General features: G+C 35.6%; 1 protein-coding gene across 1 annotated transcript in view; it reads left to right on the plus strand.

Moving 5' to 3' along the window:
* DMXL2 (Dmx-like 2) overlaps window positions 1–16,865 on the plus strand; it is a 115,161-nt gene that overhangs the window by 18,853 nt on the left and 79,443 nt on the right. Inside the window, exons 2-5 of the mRNA XM_004687532.2 lie at window positions 11,151–11,276; window positions 13,990–14,061; window positions 16,208–16,286; window positions 16,781–16,796. Coding sequence (XP_004687589.1) covers window positions 11,151–11,276; window positions 13,990–14,061; window positions 16,208–16,286; window positions 16,781–16,796 — 293 coding nt within the window. The remainder of the gene's footprint in view (window positions 1–11,150; window positions 11,277–13,989; window positions 14,062–16,207; window positions 16,287–16,780; window positions 16,797–16,865) is intronic.

A 16,865-nucleotide genomic window follows, 5' to 3' on the forward strand; every position in this document is an offset into this window, starting at 1 on the left:
TACCATAATTGGGATATAGGCCAGAGGTGCAGGGGGTTGAGAGGACTCACCAGAGACAGGGGGGAGCAGAACAGTCCGACTGACTGAAATACACTGCAGTGGGGAGCAGTGGTGAGACAGGAGTGTCTGTTGGGCCCTGTGGGTCAGCTCCCTGGCCTGGGGTTGAATTCCTGCTGCAGTGGCTGCTGAGAGCTTCATAGTGCTGAGACTTAACCTCTGTGCCACCATGGAGAACCCATGTTTACCTAAGCTTTTTGAGAATTTTCCTTTAGGACCCTAAGATCTTTAATAATGTCAACATCTGTGTTTATTGTCTTTTCCTACGTTAGTTGAGATTTTATTTTCTTAGTTCTTTGTATGCCTAATAATCTTTGATTGTAACCTGGTCTTTTTAAAATTTTATAAAACTTCTTGTCTTCTGTAAATCCTATAGAGAATACTCACCTGTGCTTTATAGTAAGTAGTTAACAGGTTTGAGCCTTTAGGACAGAAGTTTTGACCAGCCCTCTGTGGGTTGTAGTTTCATTATGAAAGCCTGTGCAGTGCTCCTGTGTATATGCTGTCAACATGGGACCTGGGCAGAGGTCTCTCCTATATTCTAGTTCCCAAAAGTTGCTCTGTTGTTCAGATATGGTACATACATGTGCTATCTGGGGGTAGTTGCTGGGCACCCTAGAGTTTATAAACAGGTGTATTGGGTGCTTTTTTGAGCTCTTGCTTTCTGTGACTTCCTTGTACCTTTAGTTTACTGGGGCTTCCCTTTGTGGTTCTGTGGCTGGAAAGTTGAGACTTTAGTTACCCTCTTCTGTGTTTCCTGTGACTGTACTTGTATTGCTAAGTAGTAGTAAGATGGAAGGAAAATAAAACACACACATACAAATGTGGTTCACCTAATTCTCATGGGAACATGGTTCCTACTGTAGAATTGCTTGTGATTGGATATGAGAAGATGGAGAAGGGGCGTGGGGAAGGATAAACGGAATTTCCCCATTCTCCCTTTGAACATCGTTTCTTTTTGCACTTACTAAGCCAAAAGTAAATGACTTCTTCTGGAATGCTTCCCCCCCCCCCCTTTTTTTTTTTTTTAAAAAAAGATTTACTTATTTGTGCATACAGAACTGGGGTACAGACCAGAGGTGCAGGGGTAGTGAGAAGCTTCACCAGAGACAGAGTGGAGAGCAGAACAGGCCGACTGATGAAGTACACTGCTGAGGGGAGCAGTGGGCAGGTCAGGAGAGGTCTGTCGCCCCATGTGGGTCACCTCCGGGGTGGGGATCGAACTCATGCTGAAGTGGCTTTCGCTTCTTAGTGCTGTGTTTTAACCTGCGGCACCACCACCCCCTTTTTTTTTCCTTCTTAAAGTTTCTGTTGTACTGTAGGTAAACATTGTGCTCACATAGTGGACTTAAAATTCTGTTTCTTATTCCAAGTTCATCTACTTTTCAGAAACCTTAAATAACTGTTTCATATAGATCGCCATGTTTTATGGCCATTTTTAATGAGAGAGGTATAATTAATTGTGGTTCTTGCTCAGAACTGGAACCATGATACTGTTTTTCATACAATCAAAAAATAATAGGGACCTAGCAATAATTCTTTTTTTAAAGTAAAATAATAGTTTATTTTTACATCATTTTGTGCCTTTTTCCATCTCAGTTGTAATCCCCATGGGCTTCCTACAACCAATTCACTTGTGTGCCATCACCATAGTCCAGTGCATTTCCCTCCTCCCATTTTTGATCCCACCCCCCACCCCACCCCCATAAAATATCTCTGGTATATAGCTGTTCATTATTATTTTCTCCCTTGGTCTTTATACTCCTGCTATGAATGAAACCATCCAGTACTTTTCCTTTTCTTTCTGATTTATTTCACTAAGCATGAGCTCCATCCATGTCCTAGCAATAATTCTCATTATGCATGTAGAACACTTCTATAAGCAAAATTAACAAACTATATTAAGACCTAAATAAAGGGAGGAAAATACCATGTTCATGAATTGGAAGATTTACTATTGTAAAGATAATCAGTTTTTTTCCAAAACTAATTTATAACTTTGATGTATTCCCAGTCAAGATCTTAAGAGGGTTTGATGACATTTGAGAGAATGATGCTAAAATTTATGGACAAAGGTAGAGCCAAAAATAGACAGTTTTGAAGACCAGTGAAGTAAAAGAACTTCTATTAGCTCAAGAAATTTACACAATTACAATTATTTAGATTGCATGGTGGTGGCCTAAGAGGACATTGGCAATGGATTCATGAATTTACTGATATTAACTTATGCCAAAGATGACATGGTACAGTACTACAGAATGACTTACCTTTTTAATCAATGGTGTAGGGAATCTTGTTATCTATATAGGAAAGAAATAAAACTTGATCCCTGTATCACCCCACACACAAAAATGAACTTAGTTATAGATCTAAATGTAAGAAGACAAATTGTATTTGTTATTGAGGTAGCATTGGTTTGCAATGTTGTTTATAGTTTAGAGCTATAGGATCTCCCCTTCAGGTGTTGCTACCACTCCTTCCCCAACTCCGGTTACCTTTGTCTTTCACCATAGACCATTGTGCTCCCTCCTCATTCTGTTTTCTTCCTTCCCCCTCAAGGTCTGGTAGCCTCAGTTCTAACAGTCATAGTTCTAGAATTTGTTAGTGGTTTGGCTTTATTTGACCCTTTATTTTGTTTCTCTATATTCCACATGTAGGCGACACCATCTGGTTTTTGTCTTTGTCTTTCTGAATGACTGCATTTTGCTTAGCATGATATCCCTGATAGCTTCCATCCATGTTGTTGCAGATAACAAGAGTTTGTCTTTTTTTTTAAATAGAACAACAGTATTCCATTGGCTACATACACCATATCTTCCTATGCACTCATCTGGTTTTGGACACTTACATTGATTCCCTAGCTTGGCTGTTGTAAATAGTGAACACAGGAGTGCATATGTCCTTTGAATTAGTATTTTTATATTATTTTTGTGGATGCTAGGAGAGGAATTGTTGGATCATATGCTAGATCTATTTTACTGTTTTGAGAATCATCCATGCTATATTTTATTGGAACTGGACCATTTGTGTTCTACCCAAAAGTAAAGGAGGATTCACAATAAGGATATTAGAAGGCAGTATAGAAAGTTTGCTTATGAGCTTGAGGTTGTAAAAGTTATCTTAGACAAGATGTCAAGTATATCATAATTACAGATAAAAAATTTATTATGGATGATGTGAACCAGATTTCTCACTGATGAAAGAATTTAAAATGTGGAAAAAGGGAAGGCTAGAATGAATCTATGGTGCATATGATTAAAGGCATCAGTGTGGTCTCATAAATAATGTATGTACATATGTATGTCTACAGATGTGTTTATAGTGTGGTATGTTTTTATACTTATATATTTGGAGAGAGAGAAGTATAGAGATGTGGAGATTGATGGTGGATATATGCTTGTATTAGGTAGTATTGCTTCAGAGCTTTTAGTGGAGAGTTAACACACACGAACATATCTGTTTCCTAGTCTGTCAACTGAGAAGGCAGAAGTAATGCTATCCCACTGACAGTAAATACGCATCTAGATCTTGGTTTCTAAGTATTTTTCTCCACTGAAAGAAAACAATATTCCTTGGAGAAATAGCTGATTCTAGGGGAAACAAAAGATGAACCCGGAATGTCTTGTACTAGAAAGTAAGGGAATGCTGAGCATGTGTCAAGAGAACACAGTAGCTAGTCTGAAGGATTCCTGCTGGCCAAATCTGAGACAAGTTGAGCATATTAAGTAATAGTAACTTATTATTACCCATTGGATGAGATAAGTATTCATGACCCTTACTAAAATAAAAAAATGCAGATATAAAGAAGGAAAATTTTTCCTTATAGAGGAAAGCCTATTAATAAGTAATGAAATTATAGAATTAGAAAAGTATCATTTGCATTCATCATAGTAAGAAAAAACTGACTTTGGAAAGAACTGTCATTGATTAAAAAAATGAGTAACCAAAATTTTCATAATTCCTATCATATCATTTCATATGATACTTATTAATTACAAAGGACATATAACTTTACAGAGAAGAAACCCGGCAGACAACTTTATCAATTGACCAAAGAGCATCACTAGAGATAGGACAGGCTGACAATGTGCCTCTTGATAAAATGCAGTGAGAGGAATGTGACCACATTTCTGTGATATTGTTGCTGAAAATGTGAATTTAATCATAAGGACATTCAGACAAACCCACATTTTGAGATCTTACACAAAATAACTGGTACATACTCTTCAAAACTGTTAAAGTCATAAAAGACGAAAAAAAAAAAGGACTTGGGCTTTCCTGGTGGCACAAGGGGTTAAGATACAGAAGCACCTAAATTCCATCCCTAGCCAGGGGGTGATCCACATGGCACAGAAGACCTCTCCAGTCTTGTCCATTGCTTCGCTCAGGAGTGTAGTTCAGTCAGTCCAACTGTTCTGCTTCCCACTCTGTCTCTGGTGAATCCTCTCACCACCCCCTGCACATGTGATCTACACCCCAACTCATGTATGTATAAATAAATACATCTTAAAAAAATGAACTCTTCAAGATTAAAGAAGTCTAAGGGGACATGATAACTAAAAAGATTATCTGGGATTTTATTTCCCTGTAAAGAAATGTAAACAAGTTGTATAGATTATAGTATTAACTTCCTTAGTAGTATTAATTTCCTGATTTTGATCACTATACTGTGGATGTAGAAGACACATTTTTAGTAAGATTTCTTATTTATACAGAACGAGTATGGGCCAGAGGTGTGAGGGATGAGAGGATTCACCAAAGACAGGGAGCAGAACAGGTGATCTACTGAGATATACACTGCTGAGGGGAACAGTGGGTGAGACCAGAGAAGTCTACTGTGCCATATGGGTCAGCTTCCTGGTCCAGGATCTAACTCAGGCCACAGCAGTGATAGTGCTGAGACTTGACCCCTATGCCACCAGGGAGTGCCAATATAATTTTTTTAAAAGAAATTATTAAGGAATAAAAGCAAATCAGCAATTCACTCTGAAATGGTTCAGGAAAAATACAGGTATGTAGAATAAAAGATAAAGGAAATAAGGGTAAAATATTGACATATGGGGAATCTGGATAAAAGTTATACAGGAATTCTTTATAACTATTCCTACTTTTTGTAAGTTTGAAATTAATGGCAAAATTAGAATATATCCAAAAAAGATCGATGATGTAGACAACTTCAAAATTAAGCAATTCTGTTGTTTAAAGATATAACCAAAAGTGAAAAAGCAATCCAGAGTTGCAGAAAACTCTTAACAGCAGATATGTTTGTCCAAGTACTGGTATTCAGTTTATAAAAATGTCTACAAATCTATAGGAAAATGATTGAAAGCTTCCTAGAAAATAAAGTAATGAATATGAATAGTGTTACAGCATGTCTTTGACTTTAGAGCTTATGCTACAGAATTACCTTTAAGTTCTGAATTCTTGTCAGCTAGTTATTTTTTTTAATCATAAATATAATTCAGCCCTTCCATAAAAGAAACTCTCCCTCATGAATAGAAGAAAAGTGTATTTATTTAAGGTGCCTCTTTTTTTCTGAGGTCTTACCTGTTTATTGGGCTCAAATATTATCCTTGAATTTGAGGCAGAACATTTTATAGGTTAGTATTGTTACAAATGCAGGACATTGTATATGTCCTATGGCACAATTTTGTCTTTACCAAGAACCCAAGGGAAGGGGGAACCTGATCTGTTCCAGAAAAGGCGTGCTGCTCTTTTCTTGCTGTATGTAATAATTATGTACCTATCACCCACATGCAGAGTAGTTGTTCTATACTCAGTTAAGTTGGAAGTATTTAATTAGTACTAAGAAACCCACACCCCAAACGCTTTGGTAACATCTCAATATTTGCTTGTAGTCTTTAGTACCCTCAGTTCCTTCAGTATTATAAATTCTTTTTCTGGAAAAACTGAATTCTGAAAAAGAAGAATGAAACAAAATGACTTTGGACCTAAAATTGGGAAAATAGGAATACCCTGAGTATTACAGGTTTTGCATAAGCCTCAGCTATTGGTTTTTAATCGGAATGCTGACTATGGAATAGGTGTTGTGGTAAATTACTTGGGATTACAAAAATGAATATGGGTCTTCTAGTACTAGTGGGACATATTAATAGAACATAGGTAAGATGATAGAACAGAAAGAGCAGGAACTTTACTGTGAAGCACATGAACCCTCTGCAAACTGGGCAAATTACTTATCCTTTCTGAGGTTCAGATTCTCCATCTTTAAAAGAGAACCTCTGAAAATGTATTCATAAAGAGCCACCAAGCTACCTGTAGCAGGCATTCAGTAAATGATAAATTACTAGGGAGGGCTTTGTTAGATTCCCTTCTGGGAGTTCTATGTCTGTGATGCAGTCTGGAAAATCAGTTCAAATCTCTTTCCTTGTAGAGTGATCATCATAAACTTGGCAAAATCATTAGCAATAAGATTGTGTCAACTGTCTGGACTCTATATCCTTTGACTAAATTCTCTGATAGTACTGAAGCTAGAAATTAAGTTAGGAAGAATTTAAATAATCTCTTACAAATTATTTATTGAGGAATTCTATCAGTTAGGTGCTGGGACTAGTGAACCAAGTAAGGGCATGGTTCTTGTTCTGATCAACTGTCCAGTACAGTAGGAACTAGATAGGCATTTAACACACATTTATATAAATAATTAAAATCTTGTGAACCTTCAGTTAGAGATGTCTGTGATTCAGTACTGACTGTGAGTCCTCTGTACTTTTCACATTGGGTTATTTGGGCTTGATTTGGGCTCTGTATAACAAGATAAAGAATAATTACTATTTTTTCTCTACTCTTGCTGTTACAGTAGTTGCAGTAGTATTGGGGTTTTTCTTCTAGCTATGGCCATGGATATTATATAAAATGGTAGTTATTGGTGTGGTTCCACAGGATATTAGTATCAGATATAATTATTCCACTTTGATGGCAATTACTAATTTGATAAGGGATTTGGGACCCTATTGAACATGTATTCTCTAAACGTTTGGTAGCTCCCGATTATCCAGTCTATAGATATTATTTAAATACTCCCTTACTGATGGATGGTATGATAATTTTCAGATTTTGCTGCTATAAATAATGAGGCAGTGACTAGCCTTCCACATAATTAAAAATTTTTCTAACTCAGGGATATAGTACCAGTCTGCTTGGCAGAGACCAGCTCCAACAATTGGGGTGACAGAGGTTCCTGTAGGAAATGAAGGCATTGGTGAAGGTGAATGAGGGACACAAACACTTGTTCAGGTGCAAGTGTCTTGTGCTGACAGTCTCAGCAGGTCTTTTTTTAATTTTTATGTTAACAAGCAGTGGGATTACATCAGCATATGCACTGAGTAAAAAAAAAATAACAACTATCACATATTCCTAAGAACAGTTTGAAGTCTTTTGATCTTTAGCCAAGTCTATAACACTTATCCTTTTTTAAGGAAAACACTTAACAAGCAAAATGTTATTATGATTATTATTTTTGCAGCTGGGCAAACAATTTACTAATGATAAAGCAGGCAGGTGAATTCATATAGTTACAACTAACATTTTTATTTATATTATAATAAAAGGTTAGCAAAACAAAAGGAAAGCTTCTTTCATTGCTAGTTACTGAGGATCCTGACTTTCATTAAAGCATCCTAAAAAAAGTTTAAAACAAGGCCAGGCTAAGGAATGAAAAAGTTTACTGTACTCAGTTTTAACATTGAGAGATAGTAGAGTTGAAGGCCAACAACAAGGGCTTAAGCTTTCTGGTTCCCAAAGTTTTTTTCCTCTGCAGTTTAATTTAGTGTGTACATCTGGAAGATAGTGGAATGCGGGAGTTTGAATTAATTGGTTTGGACAGGAGTATGTCTTTACAATATGTTTTTAGTACTGTCTAATTTTGCTGTATTTACAGTATTTACAGTAATAGCCAATTTTATTAGAACAGCCAAATGTAAAATCAGTTTTTACTTTATCAGATGCATCCAAATGCAAAAATGATTGCAAATACAGGAGTGGACAAAACAAAACAAAGAGATCCAGTAGGAGCCATCTTCAGTGTCCCTGACTTTTCAGGGGCACACCCTCATACCCGGATTTTATCAGTCAGATAGTATGAGATGTTTGGCCCGTGAGATCATGCATTTTGGATATCTAGGAGGAGTAAAACTCCTTTGTAGTGACTGAGTAGTAAGAGCCTGTCTGTGTATAGTAGCAGTTGATTATACTTCTTTTAAAAAGCTTTATTTACTTTTTATTTATTTATATATACATGAACTGGGGTGTAGGCCAGAGGTGCAGGGAGTGAGAGGATTCACCAGAGACAGAATGGGGAGCAGAACTGGTGGACTGACTGAAATACACTGCTGTGGGGAGCAGTGGGTGAAACAGGAGAGGTCTGTTATGCCATGTGGGTTACCCCCCGGCAGGGGTTTGAACTTGGGGCTGCAGATAGCTCCATAGTGCTGAGACTTAGTCCTTAGTGCCACTCGGGACACCCAAGTATGCTTATATGTATAGGGAAAAAGAGCATGAGAGTTTGAACACTTCTTACTAATTTGACAAATATAATCTTGGAAAATTAGTGAACTTGCATCTTTACACAATGATAATATCTTCTAAGTGGGGGGGGTTGATAACACATTGAGTTTATTTTGCCTTCTGTAGTGTTTTGTGATGTCTCTGTCATGGCAGTTGTCATTTGGTTCTGATTGGTGATTCATTGGCCCACTACCTGCTAGGTTGACTGGAACCACAACTTTCAGTTTTATATTCCCAGTTCCTGACCTAGGCTTGGAGCTTTGTGCATATTTTGTTTCTTGAATGAATGATGTGGGCTAAGTACTATGCAAGTACATTTGCTATTTTAATTTTTGCAGTTATACTAAGAGAAAAGTATTATTTTTTCCATTTCCCCCCAGGGAAGTGCTTAATGAGAGTCACTTGCATTCTCACAGTATGGCATAACAAAAAAATTGAGAAAGATCCCTGTGTGTGAACCCATGCTATTTTGATGAATCCATTTTCCTAATATAATGTTATAAAGGAAATTGTTGTTTAAGGGTAAGACCACTTTTGTCATTTTAATAATGTATTTTTAAGGATTAGCTTGGTGATAGAAACATTTCTTATGCTCATACTGAATATTACCTTTCAGGTTAGCTTTCTTGAATGCATAATATAGCAAGTCTGCTTTATCTATAAGCATGTATTTCCTTCTGTGAATGATTTGTTCCCTGTAATTCCCCCATTTTAAAATTGTCTTTGCTATACTTTTGGCAAACTTTTTGGTATTTGTAAATACATAAAGATGGTTTAGAGTTGTTACAGCAAGTGTTTAGCAATGTTGGACATTTTGAAACCAGATGAAGTAACATTTGTCTTCCTATCTGGTCTTTATTTTCATTTTCCATTTTCATTAGCAGCTACATGTGAACTTCTTCAAGGAATAGATGTCATCACATGTCAGTGCTATCTACTGTATAGCTGTGTTTTACAGAACATGGCCATATTGCTTAAGGGTGGGGAAAATACTTCAAAACACCTCAAAATTTTGTTATGTTAAATAGAACTTTTTCAGTTCAGAATTATATTGTTAACTTATTTGAAACATTTAACGTAAAGTTGAGATTGGAAGAAAAAAAATGTCCACACTCTCTCTACCCCTTCTATTATAAAATTCACAAAGTTTCAAAACAGGGTTAACACATACCAACAAGGGCCTCCTGGTGGCCTAAAGGTTAAGTCTCAATCACCATTACAGTGGACCCTGGGCAAGGGTGCTGACCCACATGGCACAGCAGACCTGTCTCCTTGCTGTTCCCCTCAGCAGTATATTTCAGTCAGTCCACCTGTTCTGCTCCCTACTCTGTCTCTGGTAAATCCTCTCACCCCCCGTATCTCTGGCCTACACCCTAGTTCTTCCATAAAAGGTGTAAATAAATATTTAAAAAGGACACTAAAAAATGTGTCAATAAAATAAATATGCAGTTTTATTCATTATAGTTATTTTGAATCAGGGAATTGCCCCAGGAACTTAATTTTTTGTTACTTTATTTTCAGACCAATAGTTACATTTATTCAAAATTGTATAATTCAGTTTAATTTTTTAAACTTGACTTTCTTGTGTGTGAAACCACAATGGTTTGATTTCCTTTACCTCATGTCTAGTAAGATTTAAGCAAGGAGGCAAGCAGGCTATATCATTATTTCAATATGGACAATTGAGTTTGTTTATCCCTTTTCTTAGTGCCTGTAATTCTGTCACTGGTTGTTCATGTCTGTTTTAACTAGCTCTTACAGCCATGTGGAATTGTGTTGGAAAATGTGTCTGATTTCTGTCTTGATCTTTCTTAACCCTGGAAACACAATCGCTACCTTGAGTGCTATACCACTAGCAGATGGAGGTTTTATTCTTTAGTGTTTATTGTGATGAGCTTTGGAGAGAAACTTTAAACAGTGATTTATGACCTTCAGGAGCAGAGACTTAAGTCTTAACGTGGTTGAACTCTTTTGTTAGGAGCAGTTGTTTAATTTATGGAGTGCTACCACCCTATTTTTAATTAAAAATTACTTATCTTTAAAAATTTTGAGGTATTTCAGAAAAAAATTGTAATAAAGTAAAAATGAAAATCAACAAACAACTATAAGCCAGAGACATTCTAAGGAGGTGGAGAGGGGAATAGGATTAAAACTGGGGTGGGAAGAGCACAGGGGACTTTGGTGATAGCACATGGGCGAAGTGGTGATATGGAAGACCATAGGGATTACAGCTGAGATGAAAAAACGAACAATGAAGCTGATGTAAAAAAATTTCTACTGAGGTACTGGTTTTCAACACTGTATGTGATTTAGAGGTATAGGATACCACTTTGTTAGATTTGTCATCAGCTACTCCCACCACCACCTAGCTGCCCATAGTCTTGTATGTTACCCTGTTTTTTTAAATGGAACTTTAATTTTCTTAGGAAATTGATATTTCAAATATTTTTTTATCTGTTTTTTGAAAAATGTGTCTAAGTGTACAGTGGTTAAATCTAAGATAAAATTTTATATAACAGTAATTATAAAGTTACATATCTTACAGGTTGTAAAACTTTCCTTTTTAGGCTTATGGATCAGGCTGTGATATCGTTATTTTGGCAAGTGACTTTGAATGTGTGCAGATCATTCCTGGTGCTAAGCATGGAAACATCCAAGTCAGCTGTGTGGAGTGTTCTAACCAACATGGAAGAGTAAGGGTTTTAATTACTTTTCAAAATGTTATCTTTGAATGTATTTAACAATCTCAAAATGTTCTTTCCTTTTATACAAGTCATGTGTGTGTAACTTGTACTCCTATACCTTGCTAGAGGGATGTTGGTAGGAGTGGGTGAAGTGGTAGTTGATGTTGTACACAAGTTGTAAGTCAGAGCATGTGCTGATTGTTCTACAGGCACATACTGTCTTGAAAGCTGCAGTCGGTGGAGTCCTGTGTGTACTGACACTCTTCCAGTAGGTAACTGAGCAGCTGTTAATCTAGTAGCAGGGAAGTAAGTTTTTATCTTCCCTACCTAACTTCCCTTATCACTTCCAAATTATAATAGCAGCTTTTTATCAGGAGATTTAGCAAGCTGTTAGTGTCTGATAGAGCATTTGTCATGTAATAAGGGCTTTGTAAAATTTCTGATGAGTTTAATGACAGTTTATTTGTTGAAAGAATCTTAAAGTTTATTCATTCAGACCTTAAAACAGAATTTGTCTTTAATTATTTCAAATTTCATTATATGTACCTCTTCCCTAAAATATCAAACATAATAACTTAAACTTTGTTTTTAAGTAAAGTAAGCCCAGCATATTGGCTGTACTCTAGTAATTCAGTAAGACCAATATTGCACAGTAGAGTTGAATGTCTCTACAAGAATATCAAAAGATATTTTTGCTGTGATAATTTAAACAATGTTAGTAGTCTAGAAATTTTCATTGATTTATAATAATTTTTATCAAGGATATTTTAAGTCAGGATATTCATGTGTTATTCAATAGTAATCATGTAGTTTATGCTCAGTGATAGATTATGATTATTATACCATTTCCACTGTCCCATTCTGCTGCAGTGTCAAGCTTTAGTATTTGTAGAAATGTACTACTAAAGGATAATACAGTTCTAAAATTGACCTAATATTGAAACCTGAATTTCCTGATACTTGTTTCTTGCTTTGTTTTCACTTGTTTCATTTGATATTTGTTTCTTGCATTGTTTTACTTCTTTACAAAACTCAGATTTCTTTTATGAATTTTTCATTGTTGATCTCTCTAGGCCAAGAAAAGTATCTTTAAACCTGCCTAGTGTTGTATTATAGTTGTCAGTGATGAATTTTAATAAGTTATTTATGTGCTGGTGATAAGAGCTTGGAGTTCATAACTGTGATCTACTTTTCCTTATCTGGTAGAAGGTAGAGAAGGCAATAATTAAGGTCTCAGATTTATTGTCTTTTAATTTTATCTTCATCTTCTGTTGTGGGCAATAGCTAATATTTATGATTGTTGGCAGTTATAATCATTCATTCATTGACATGTTGAATATGATCAGTAATAATACATTTTGTCTAAATATTACCTCTAATTTTTAAAATTAAATTTCATTGATTTGCCATTTGTTTGCAAAACTAATTTTGGAAATAACAACTTCATACCTCAGCATGTGCACATGTTTCACCCACCCTCCACCAGAGTCCCCTTGCTGTTACCACCCCACCTCCTCACTTCCTCTCTAACCCCCTCCTTTGGTAACCTCCATATTTCTCACACTGTCTCAATTATTTTGTTGTGTTTTGTCAGTTTGTTTTCTTTAGTCATTAATATTCCAAAATGAATGAAACCATTGGTGATTGTCCTTCGCTTTCTGACTTATTTCACTTAGCATTATCACATAAAAACCCATTCATTTTGTCCCAGAAAACTACATTTCATCTTTTTAATAGTTGCATATTAACCCACTGAGTTTATATCCCACAATTTCTTTATCCACTCACTGGTTAAATGCAATTTATATTGATTCCATGTCTTTCATCCCCAGTGTTTTAAGAAGTTTTTCTCCCAACCATTGTAGATCAAAGCTTCTTCTTGGAAGGAATGTTAGATAGTAACAGTAAAAGTGGCTTTTTGGTATGAGGGCCCTGAAAGCACAGTGGATCTATTTTGGCTGGTCTTAAAAGAATATGTTTCCAATTTAGTTTTTCAAGTTAATGTGAGGATAGAAGTGTCACAGGGATTGTTTTTGATCTGTTTTCTATAATTGATTCCCTTTCACCAAGAGTAGGATGAAATGGAAACTCGTTTCCAAGACATTACTAGAAAATAGGCTCTGGTTGCTTCTAGGAACAGAAGGATTTATGTCTTCTCATGTCAGGTAAGTGACCTAGAAAAAGTCCTCTTGCCTTCAGATTCCTAGCTTAACTTCACTGGAGATGTCTGCATCTTCTCTTGATAAGTTGAGTGTCTGTCTAATTACACCTTTGTCTTTTCTCTGTGCATCCTAACAGGTAGTTTTAATTTTATTGTATAATTAGGTCACTTTGTAATATTTTCAGTACTTGTTTTCTTTCATGTTTTTCTCTACTTTGCATGGATTTTGTATTATTTTCACTTGATTAGAAGGTTTTGACAGAGATGTACCACTGAATGTGTCTTTATTAATAAAGTCATTTCCATACAAAAATACTCTTATAAAAATAATTTTTGACTAGGTCAACCTTATATTTGATGTGTAAAATAAAGCCTGTGAAATTTTTAACAAGAGATTTATAAATTCAGTACTTTAAACCAGTTCTATTTATGGAAGAGAATGAATCACAAATACTTTATTGGGATTTTAATACATATAATTAGGTTATACATCATTGTCAAAAGGAAGTTACCGTCTTTTCTCCTTCCCTAAATATTAATGATTTGTTTGTTTGTTTTTAGGTTGCAGCTTCATATGGTAATGCTGTTTGTATTTTCGAGCCCTTGGGCATAAATTCTCATAAGAGAAATTGTGTAAGTATTAAATGATAGTAGGAAGCTAATTTTAAATTAACTTCAGAATCCTATTGATAGCAGTGAAAGTTCCTTAGTTGCTTGTGCCGAACATTTCCTGAAGTATCAATATTAAGTTGGTCTGGTTCTTTATGGTAGTATCTTTTACCTTGACTATGATATACCTAGATTTAGAATATGTAGATTGTCTTGGCAATTGCTAATTGAGATATAGAAAGTCAGTTTTCTAGGGTATTGGTAATTGAGTTGCTTGTTAACTAAGATCTACTGTAGCTGAACTATTATTTCTTGCCTATACTACTAAACTTCTTATAGATCCATATTCTATCTCCATCCCTCCATCTCTGTTTTCAGTAGAAAAGATCATGACATTTCTCTCCTTAAAATGCTAAATGGTTCCACATTTCTTCTAGATCGAAAGCCTAAAAGCCTTCAAATAAACTCAGACTTCTTTCTCCCAAGTAACCATTTCTCACCCTTCAGAACTCATCTCATACTATGTTTATCTTCTCTGGCGTTCTCTAGCCCCACTCCACTGGCATATTGATTATTCAGTTACCTCCCACCTTAGGGACTTTTTACTGGATGTCACAATGTTTTCTGTGTGTAGTGCTCTTTCTCCAGGCAGCTCCAGACTAGCTATTGGAGATCAGTAGTACTTTTTCAATGAGGTTTACCTGACCACTGTTTAAAAAATTACCTCCTTTATTTCTAACTCCTTTATCCTCTATTTTTAACTTTTCCCATAGCACTTGTTTGTTGTTTAGGATAAAAACTTCCTGAGAGTAGGAAGCTTTTTTTTTTTCCAATTATTTTTTTGAATTTCTTTTTTAGTTTATCCAAGTACTGAGAGCAGTATCTGGGGCACAGTAAGTGCTCCTAAATATTTGTTAAAAGAAGAAGTTAGGAACTTAGGTAAGCTCACAACTGCATGCTCCAATATTACATGAGAACCATTCAGATTCATTAATGTTTATCTCAATATTAAAAAAATCCTATATGGGTAGAGTTATTAACCCCTTTAAAATTATGTGTATTATTCGAATTCCATCATCACCACTTTTCACAAATAGTGAAAATGTCAAAACTGTCAATGTGAAATTTGAATGCCATGAGTATATATTTAACAATGATTATAGAAACAACTATTTAAAAAAAATTGAACTAGAGTTTAGGCCAGAGGTGTAGGGGGCGAGAGGATTCACCAGAGACAGAGTGGGGAGCAGAGCAAGCAGATCGACCGGTACACTGCTGAGAGGAGCAGCAGGTGAGAAAGGAGAAGTCTACTGAGCCATGTGGGTCACCTTCTGGCTGGGGATGGCGCTCAAGCTGAAGTGGCTGCAGCTAGCTTCCTAGTGCTGTTGCATTTTAACCTGTTGCACCACTAGGGATGACCCGGTCTATGACTTCTAAACTTTAAATGATTTTTGTACCTTTTGGAATGCAAATACTGAAAAGAAGTTTGGAAATTATTTACATGTTATATGGATCAGGTTTGTGGATTCTATCAGATCAGGTTTCTTGACTTTTTGGGAAGTACAGCTGGTTTTATTTTAGGCACTGTCTATGATTTAAACTTTTTTCTAACGTGCATTCAATTTATTCTCATAAACAGTTATTAAGCACCTGTGTATCATCTATTACACCACTGAAAATACAAAGTTTACTATGGCATAGTTTCTGTCCTTAGAGCTGCAGTTTAATAGGAGAATGAGACACATCGACTGATACTTCAGTGGGACCAGTATTATAGTGATAAAGTGAAAAATGCTCTGAGTGCTGCCTGGCTGTCACAGGAGGCTCACAGTAGAGGCAGTGAGTTAAGTAGGTCTTGATTCAGCATTGGAATTTGTGGGTGGAGAGAGAGGAGAGGATATCCAAGTTTAGAATAGACACCCAGATACCCTTTCCATAGATGTGAAAGAAGCCTGAGAGAATAAGGTTTGTTGGCAGGACAAGCAACTTGTATGGTTGAATGAATAGTAAGTGGAACCTTTGGAAGTATTAAAAAAATTTATTTTGAAAATTACAGTGAAATAGTTACATCTTTGTTTCAGATCATAAGGTCTTAAAATTGAAGAACATGATAAAATGATAGTGCTTGTGTTTTTTTTTTAAATCTTCTTTCTTTTTTAATATATTTCAGCAACTCAAGTGTCAGTGGCTTAAGACTGGGCAGTTTTTTTTGAGTTCCGTGACATACAATTTAGCGTGGGACCCTCAAGGTACATAGTGATTATATTTAGAAATAATGAAACTTAAGTATTTGTTTTAAATGTATGCTTACAATGTGACAGTCTCTCATAATAAGAAAGTAACAGTTTATGGAGGAATGTACTTTTTTCTTCTTGGTATACAATACCCCTCCCCCCCAATGTTTTATTCTAAGAAACATTGATTTGGTTCCTGCATTAACTTATGCTGGACTGTATTAACATTTCCTCTTACTGTATTAAGAAAGAAAAAAAGAATCAAGAAATCCCTTGTTTTCTATTTGTGTCTTGTTACTTATTTTTCAGCAAATCACTGTCTTTAATTTTGAAAGATTAGAAACCACTAATGATAATGGCAGATGACCTTTTTACATTCACAGTTAATGAGGGTAATTTGAAAAATTTTATTAATTTCTACTCATTTTCATATCATGCATTTATCCTGTGTATATATCAGAGTTCTTCATTTTGTTTGTTACCCTACTTTTGCTTTTTTCTTCTTAAAGATTTTCTTGGTACAAAGTAGCTCTTTTCCAGTAAGCTTTTGTTTTTCATTCTCAAGTCTCCCACAAGAGCTATTCTTTCAAGTCT

The sequence above is a fragment of the Condylura cristata genome, unplaced genomic scaffold (assembly GCF_000260355.1).
Source record: "Condylura cristata isolate star-nosed mole 26May11 unplaced genomic scaffold, ConCri1.0 scaffold00023, whole genome shotgun sequence".
Classification (NCBI taxonomy): Eukaryota; Metazoa; Chordata; class Mammalia; order Eulipotyphla; family Talpidae; genus Condylura; species Condylura cristata.